The sequence below is a fragment of the Juglans regia genome, chromosome 8, assembly GCF_001411555.2.
Source record: "Juglans regia cultivar Chandler chromosome 8, Walnut 2.0, whole genome shotgun sequence".
Classification (NCBI taxonomy): domain Eukaryota; kingdom Viridiplantae; phylum Streptophyta; class Magnoliopsida; order Fagales; family Juglandaceae; genus Juglans; species Juglans regia.
This window is the reverse complement of record NC_049908.1, coordinates 25,159,331-25,169,085: the sequence shown is the minus strand read 5'-3', so window position 1 is coordinate 25,169,085 and position 9,755 is coordinate 25,159,331. Positions and strand designations below refer to the sequence as shown.

General features: G+C 34.2%; 1 protein-coding gene across 1 annotated transcript; it reads left to right on the top strand.

Annotated features, from left to right (window-relative positions):
- The first annotated feature begins 263 nt into the window (after positions 1–263).
- LOC109019764 (mesocentin-like) lies at positions 264–1,494 on the top strand. The gene is made up of 2 exons (XM_035693576.1): positions 264–920; positions 1,058–1,494. Exons 1-2 carry the CDS (start codon positions 378–380, stop codon positions 1,208–1,210), a joined length of 696 nt encoding a protein of 231 aa, XP_035549469.1. The 5' UTR covers positions 264–377; the 3' UTR covers positions 1,211–1,494.
- Positions 1,495–9,755: the final 8,261 nt, after the last annotated feature.

Below are 9,755 nucleotides of genomic sequence, written 5' to 3'. Positions count from 1 at the left end.
TGTCCGAGCTCGTCGGTTTGAGATGAAGTTTCGTCGCCGACGATGAGTAAACGATAATAAACGTCTTAGGTTACATAATTATCAGTATACGTGTTCGGTTTGAGTTGACGAAACTTCTAGACGTGTTCGAGTAGAAATTTCGTGGCACGTTTAGCAATTTGTAACGCGGCACGTTTAACGATTCTGTCGTCATGCATGTTCATATACATAAATATCAGGTCTACCAGTACCGATATATATAAGTTAGTCCAGGCTAATCCATCCTATATCAATGCAAAGAACATTCGCAGCTAGCTAGCAAGGTTACCTTTATACACTATTTCGTTAAAATTCTCAGCCTTTGCTTGTGATTTTGTTTCCGCTTGTTAACCTTGAAAATGGCACATTACCAAAACCAGTACGGAGCAGCCCAAACTATCGCGTATGGCGACGTTGTCCCCACAGACGAATACGGCAAAGATTTCCGCACAGACGAATACGACAAAGTTAACCGCACAGACGAAGGCGGCACCGTTATCCGCACTGGCGGCAAAGTTATCCGCAAAGACGACTACGGCAACGTTATCCGCACAGACGAATACGGCAAAGTTATCCGCAAAGACGAATACGGCAACGTTAACTGCACAGACGAATACGGCACCGTTACCCGCACAGGCGGCAAAGTTATCCGCACAGACGATCACGACAACGTTAACCGCACGGACGAATTCGGCAACGTTATCCGCACAGACGAATACGGCAACTTTATCCACACAGACGAATACGGCAACGTGATTCCTACGGATGAGTTTGGCTACCCAATCCGCCCCAGAGGCACTATTCTCCAAGGTGTGCAGCACAAGCTTCATCATGACCATGCTGGTAAGCTTCATCATGATGACCATTCTGGCAAGCTTCATCACTCTGGAAGCTTAAGTTCCGTAAGTACTCCTCGATCTCAGTACTACATGATAAACATACTTTTCTTTCCTATCTTCTAAAACCTTATATATTGTTTTCACCTTTTGTTTTACCATATAGCTATGTTTTTCTGTGAATTAATTTTAATGTAATACAGCCTGAGTACGATGGTCAAGGTGGCTGCAACGTTATCATCATGAATTATCATCATTATCATCATGCAGAGAAGAAGGGTGTGATGGCAAAGATCAAAGCGAAGCATCACGGGCACCGTACTACTTCTCATGATCAGCATGACCAGCACTACTAGTTGTTGCATTTCTAAACGTACCTACGTGCGTAGGTGTGTGTAAAATGCTCCTTTGTAACTTAGGATTAGACTGTATCATAATTAAGGTCCAGATCCGGTTCGTAGGAGGTTTGCTTAATTATAGGCTAAAGCACGTCTTTAATAAGAGATGCATGCGTACGTACGTGCATGCATATGCTGGGGTGTGTGTTGTATGAGCACATGAGTACTCTTCTAGCATATTAATAAATATTAATACTGGATTAATGTATATATATTGCTGTATGTAGTTTTTGGTTAATATGTTATGTCGTGTATATATATAAGAATATACTGTCGGGCTTCAGCCAGCTTTCCTAATTTACATGAGTTATTCTATGATACCCTAATTAATTAATTAATTTATGTCATAATCCTTTGTATTTGATCCACCGTAGAACAATGAAAATATGGAGGGCAATCGACCTGCCTTAGGCGACATCTGCGAAGCCAATATTCCTGATCGATCTGATCCGATCTGTTTTCTGGGATATATAATCCTTAGAACGTAGATGGGATTGAGTACTCGGTCATGTCATTTTCTGAAATTATATTTTTCTTGTACTTTGTTGAGGTGTATATATGTATGTATATTTTTCTTATACTAGTAATAGAGCAACGTCAAGGGACGTTTGCCTAGTTTAGATTTTTTACAAAAATTATATGATTTTTTATTAATTCTTTTAAGTTAAATATTCTTTTATGCATTTTAAAATAAATATTTGTAATTATTTTGGATGTGGGTATTAATAGGTTTGCAGAATTGTATATATGAATGATAGTGAAAATATAATAATTAATTTCACCTTATAGATCATGTCAAGGATTAATATATTTATTGAGAAGTGTTATAATTACAAATAGATCCCACAAAAATAAATATATAAATTAAGATAGTTTTATATGATATATTAGATGATTTATTTTATGATAAAAATAATTTTATAATCTAACATATCATATTAAGTCACGTCTATTTTGAGTGAAATTTCTTTATGGTTAAAATATTAATTTCTAAGTTTGCTTTTTACCAATGGCCACTAACGTATATTTTGTATTAAAAAAAAAAGATAATGAGTGCTTAATAGGCAAAATTAGTGAATATATTTTTTTGGAGGGTGAACTTTTGTGGAAAAAATGAAACACCAAACCTTACGGATTTTACAACATTACCCTTAATTTTACTATTTTATTTATTTTAAGTATAACCTTTAATATTCCTAGTCATTGCTTTGTTACATAAGGGAAATATCTTCCCAAGTTTAATCCCCATCATCCATTTTTGCTTGTAGAGTCTCAAAAGTCACTTGAGTCTTCAAGTCTATCCCCTCTTCTCTCTCTCTTTTTCCTTTTTCTCCTTCAACACTAAGGGTGTGTTTGGATACTAAAGTATCATCAACACTTTCTAAGTATTCTCGTACTTTTGAAAATACTTCACATGCCAAACAACTTAAAATACTCTCAATGGGACCCACAAACTCACTTCAATCTCTACTCATAACTATTCACAAACATTCTATAATACTTATCACTATTATATATAAATAAAAAATAAAATCACTATAATATTTATCACTATTAAATATAAATAAAAAATCATTATAATATATAAATAAAAAAATCACTATAATATATAAATAAAAAATATTTATCACTATTATATATAAATAAAAAATAAAATCGCTATAATATATAAATAAAAAATAAAATCACTATAATATTTATCACTATTAAATATAAATACAAAATAAAATCACTATAATATATAAATAAAAAATAACATTACTATAATATTTATCACTATTATATATATATAAATAAAATCATTATAATATTTATCACTATTATATATAAATTAAAAATAAAATTATTATAATATTTATCATTATTATATATAAAAGTAAAATAAAATCACTACAATATTTATTACTATTAAAAAATCACTATAATAAAATCATTATAATATTTTTTACTAAAAATAAAATCACTATAATATTTATGGGACCCACACATTTTTCAACTACCTACTCAAAAGTCAACAACTCAACATACTTCACACATCCAAACAACTCAAAATGCTCACAATGGGACCCACAAACTCACTTCAATCTCTACTCATAACTATTCACAAACATTCTCAACACTTTTCACTACCCAAACGTACCCTAACTCTCAACATTTTCTCCAACATCTCTCTCTCTCTCTATACCTCCCTCTCCTTACAAAAAGCTTGAAGACCAAAAGCATTCCAAGCCCTTCCACTACATCACTCAATTCTCCACGAAGACCAACCGAAAGTCTACAGAAATTCAAAGAAAATAGCCTCTAATTTCAACATAGACGACGAAAACGACAGTCATTGCATCTGGGTCTAAGGATGTCTAATGTCTTAGATCTACACATATTATAACCTATGGTTTTTCAATTTGGTTTGTTTTGGTGTACATCGGTATGTTAGTGTAAATGGGTATGATATATGTAGTGAGTTTATACAAATTTGAAGGGATTTTGTTTGGATTTACGTTGTTTCTTTGAGATCTGAACATATCTCTATCTGGAGTCCTCAAAACGACTTTTTTTTTTCTATTTCCTTTCATCTCTCCCTCTCTCTGTGTCGGTTTCTTTATTAGAAATTTTCTTTGTGAATCCTTAGAAATTTGAAGAGATTTGTTTAGTACAAATCCGAGTGGTATTTTTTGTAATGGTGTAAGAAAAATTGGACTGGTATTTTTTGTAATGGTTTTCTTGAAGATCAACGTCAAACAAAGAGACTTGTTTATAAATCGTGTCTAAACGGGTCACCCATTTTGATCCGAACCCGTCAACATCAAACTCAAACCTGCTAATTTCGTGTCGTATTCATGTTGGATTTATGGGTCGTGTCACATATTGTCACCCCTAGTTCTAACTCCAAAGAACACATGAGCTATGTTGACTTACGTACACTTATACTTAACCAAATGATCAAGTACCGCGCCACGTATCGTCTCCTCTTTCTATAGAGGATAGATAAAGAAAAAGAAAATATATAGTGATGTGAGTAAACCTTGACCCTTCTACTTGACTAAGGTCTGATTTGGATAGCAACATATTTCCATTCATCTCATCTCAACTCAACTCAATATCTAAACACCACAAATACAAACAGTTTTCAATTTTAAATTTTTAATATTTTCATCTAATCATTACAACTTTTCTAAACATCCAAACAAAACACAACTAAGGCTTGATTTGGTTAACAAGCAAACTCACTTTCCAATTTTATTATTGTTGGATTGTAATATTAGTATTTTTCAATATGCTTATGTTTTTATTATTAGGATTGTAATTCTGAACTTATACTCATATTTGTTAATATTGAGATTGTAATATTGATTTTATTATAAGTTAAAATCTGAAAAATATAGATATTTTTTTGTTAGTGAATAGTCTAATTGTTTTTTTAGATATTGTAGCTACTAATTAGTAAATATTTTAATTTTTATGTGAAATTATGTTAATCAGGTCAAATAGGTTATGCAAATTAATTGAACCTATTTACATAAAACGGATTGAAATGAGTCATGTCATATTGATTAGTTTCTAGTTAATTATTAAACGGATCAAAATGGGTCATGTTAGGATTTGAAGATCTGACACGTTTAACTTAATGGATTGTGTTCGGGTTGTGCCATATAGTCGAATATACATGACTTGACACGACCCGCAAACACGAATTGCTACCTCTAATTAGAACTCATAAATAAGTAGAATGAAATGAAATAAATAATCGCGAGCCTAGAATGACGAATATGACTCAAAAGCTTTACATTATCAATACTCAGTTCCCTCCTGTCTGTTTAGAGCATCCACATCCACATCCAGCTCCCCAAACCACAATTTTCTCTAAATTTTAGGGTTTACATTTGGAAAAAATCTCAAATGCATGCTCCATCCGCCTCCCTAAACAGTGGCTCCCAATACATCCCTAATCCACATTTCAGTTCATCACTCTCGTGCAACTTCTCTCTTCGTGTCTTACTTGCTATTGATCACCATTCACATCCCCCTCAGGTAGCCCCTCCGATCATCGTCTCTGGTAAGTCTCTGGTAAGTCTCTGCACCCCCGACACGCACACACCCACACACACCTCTCTCTCTCTCTCTCTCTCTCATCAGAATTCTATGTGCCGATTATATAATTGTTCACCCATATTGGTTCATTGCTCTGGTATTCCTTGTGAATGACATTACTCTGTGATAAACTCGAATGGGTCTCTGATATATAGCTCTAGTATTCTATGTGATTTACTCGAATGGGTCTCTGATTATTCCTTGTGATTTACATTTGGGCCTCTGATTTTGGAAATGTGACTATGAATTTGTAATTTTTCATTTCTGCAGTATTGGGGCTCTGATTTACATGTTACTCGGATGATTCTCTGATTTTATTTTTTAGGATTTTACATTTGAGTATAAAATTTTGTTACCATAGATGTGATTTCCAGGCTGTTATTTACATTTTCTTACATTTGGAGTCTCTAATTTACATGTGTAGGATAGCTGTGAATTTGGAACTTGTCAAAATCAACAACATTGGGATGTACATGTTTTCATTTGGGTCTCTGATTCGATTATTCCTTGTGATTTACATTTGGGTCTCTCATTTACATGTTACTATAGCTATGAATTATGAATTTGGAACTTCTCATTTCTACAACACTGGGGATTTACATGTTTTCATTTAGTTAGATGATTCGATTATTTCTTGGTATTTACATTTAGGTCTTAAATTTACATGTTACTATAGCTGTAAATTTTGACAAAGTCTTTTCTACAGCATTGGGGCTATGATCTACCATTATGATGGCTATGATTGGGGTTTTGTGCAATTTTAAGATTTTGTGGTTGTCGTTGGGGCTGTATATGTATGTGTAGGGGCTATGATGATGGTAGGATTGTTTGGTATACTCGAGCATAATATCAGCAACTGTAGTGAATGTTTATTGATCAGTATGGTAGGGTAACCCAGATGACCATCTTTATTGTGGAAATTTCACAAAGGCAACTGGGATTTGCAGTCATCCTATCTTGTGCCCTTTGCTATGCTTGTAATTGTACGATTCTAAATTTTTGTAAATATAAGCTATGGTTATGTTATTTGGTTTTGTGCTATCTTGTGCATTCTTGGCTTAATTGGTTGGGTGTGCATGAAGGTTTGGCCCTTGTTGGTTCATGTGACACATGTTTTCTGCTTTGACTTGTGCCTTTTAAATTGTTTTGAAGTTTGGTTTGTGATTTCTTGGCAGTGCTTGGTTAGTTGTGCTACAAAGGGTCTTGGCCCATGTTGGTTTATGTGACAGTCAGATGTCATTGGTTTTGGCCGCAACTTTGTGCATTATTTTCAGATTCTATGTGTTTTTTTACATAAAATTTGGTTGAAGAGTCGGATGTGGATGCTCTTAGTTGATGAGGTGGTGAAGAAAAATTGATGCTCAATGTTGTGCCTTCTTTTTTGTGACATTATTCTAAATTACTTTTGTATTGGATTGTGTCTTAGTTAGACTGCATCTTCTTTCAAGGATATTACATAGATTTAGTTGCAGACTTCATGTATCAAACAAAATATGAATTTGTCTATTTGAAAATAACTAAACCACACCTAGCTTGCATATCAACTATATTTTGTGTTATTATTTTGATTATTTCTAGCTTTTTTTCATATGTGTTTATTAGGAGGTTATTTTGTACTCTCTTCTAGTGGTTTTTCTTTAGTTACCTACTCCACTAGTTGAATGAGTTGAATTATTAATTCGTTGTCCAATTTTTTTTTTTACCTCTTTTACTTTTTGAGACAATAAATCCATTAAAAGCAATGTGTTACACCCCTTTCATGATGTTCTTGTTTGACCATTTCATTGTTTTTTATTTCATTTAGCATGTTGTTTAGTTCCATTTAGCATGTTGTTCAGTTCCAGCATTGTTGGTTGGATTGTTTGTTGGCAGTTAAACTACATAGCCTTCGATTGTGATGATGGGAGATTTGAGTGGGGATAAAGGAAAACTTGGGGAAGTACTCAATGGCAGGGTAACCCAGATGACTATCTTTATATTGACAATTGATTTTTATAGCCATTGAGGAAATTGTCATTTCCTATATGTCACCTTTAATTTCCTGAGCCAGTTTACAATATCTTATCCCCATTGCTTTTACCGTTCATTGTCTACAACCAGTATAACGTGATGGATTCACAAGACCATGGATACATGTTCTTCAAGAACCTTCTCAGTGACGACCCTAACACTGACCCCACTTACTTGAGTCAAACTCAACATTCTCAAGTGATTGTGGATGACTCTCCACCCAAGCCCAATTAGAGATTCTACCTGGCAAAAAATCAACAAGGGTGCGAACTTCACTCAAGAAGAAGGCAAACTACTTGTCTTAGCATGGTTGAATACTAGTGTAGATGCCATCCATGGAACTGATCAAAAACAGGTGCAACTTTGGAAGAAAATCAATTTATATTTCAATCAGTATAAACAAAGCACAACGGACCTGACCATTGGGTCCTTAATACATCGGTGGTTGGTGATTCAAAAAGTGACCAATGAATTTTGTGCTAAGCCAACCCAAGTGGAAGAGTTGAATCAAAGTGGCATGACCGAGCAAGACAAGGTATATCCATCCACTGGTTTCAATCTCTTGTACTTACTGCTTTATTTAATTTTTGGCCCAATTTTTCGAATTATTTTCTATTTGGTTCTATTTTGCAAGTTTGACAAAATGAAGATTATGTACCAATCACTAGAGAAAAGCTTCTTTCCATTCGAGTATTGTTGGCACCTATTGAATGACCAACCGAAATGGATTCTACGTTGCTCAAATGAAGGTCCAAAGCGAAGATCGATGATGTCGCCCACCCCGACTCGTACCTCCGGTAACATGTTTGTAGATTCAGTAAATAATGTTGAGGTGGAGCATGTTGTTGACAATGGTGTTGTTGAGTTGGAGAGCCCAATAGGAAGGAAAGCAGAGAAAGCAAAATGGAAGGCCCCAGCCAAACGAGTTGAAGACATTGTTGAAATCTTCAGGATGAATTAACTCTTCTTGAGGAGTCACGCGCTCAAGCGAAAGAGTTTTTCCATCTTAAGAAGGAGAAGATGCAATATGATCGAGAAAGGGAGGGTCATAAAATACGGCAAGAGGACGATCAGCTCAAGTTGGAAGCTAAGAGATTTGAATTTGCCTAGTTTAAAGCGGAGGGGAGAGCAGCTACGAACCGGTTAGAGAAAGAGGAGTAGATCATATTGATGGATGTAACTAGCTTACCTGAAATACAACGCACATATTTCCAGCAACGTTAAATGGAGACTGTGGCGAAGCGTAATGAAGAGAAGCACTGACAGTTGTTTTAAAATATTATTGGCTTTTTGTTTTTGTTTTTTTTTTTTGGTATATTTCTTACTTCATTCACCAATGTTAAATCATTGGTTAATTTGTAACACATTTTTATTTTTCATGTCTATGTGGTTTTGGAGGATATTTGGGAATGAACATATGATAAACTTGTGCATGGATGGAAAGATGGTAAATTGTAATTACTCGGCCCAATAATTTTAAGGTCAGAATAATGATAATTTTTAAAATTATATTTAATGGGCTATATTAGATAAACTCACGAGTGATAAATTATTGAGATTGATTAGATAAACTAGGTAAAATCCCATTTATTATTTATTCAATGAGTTAGACTCCTTTTAGAATTTAAATATCGACCATTAGAAATTTATTTCAATTTAAAATTATCACTAATTGAAGTCCTCTACGTAGTCTTAGTGACTGCCAATCCTATATTAAATGAATTACTAGATCATGTTTTTAAATTCAAACTCTCTTCTTGAATAATCACGACCAATTCCAACTTGACTTTGTCGACACCCTCTCCAAAATCTCTCTATAAATATCTTCTATTCCGTGTATTATTTGAAAAAACCATAAACTTTCGTAAGTGCAGCGGTTGAACCCAAGATACAGAATCCAGCATCGTGCCAGTCCCACGTTCACCACGCCAATAACCGATTGCCTCATTCCTTTCCCAGCATCTCTCATATTTTCTCTCACATTCCCTCTCACGTTTGTTTTCTCTCAAGTTGTTGGTTAATCTATTTCTATCTCTAGTCAGCACCTAGCCCATGAAAGAAAATCAATCACGCCCTGAAAATATCATAATAGCATTACGATGTAAGTAGCTTAATAATAAATTAGGATTAGCATATGTTAGTTATTCATATTTATTATTAAAGCCAGTTCTTTGGAAGTCAATGTTTATATACCACGCATGTCATGACATCTACGAGCACATCATTGATCATGTCTCATTTTACATATTATAGTTATGTATATATTACAAGTCTCATGCATCTCACATTGCATAAAACACGTAAGCTTTCGTAATATCAAGTGTAAGATAAATATCAGATTAATCAGATGACCATTCAAATGCATGGTACCAATGCATTCAGGGTGGATGTGCAAGCCACAGAC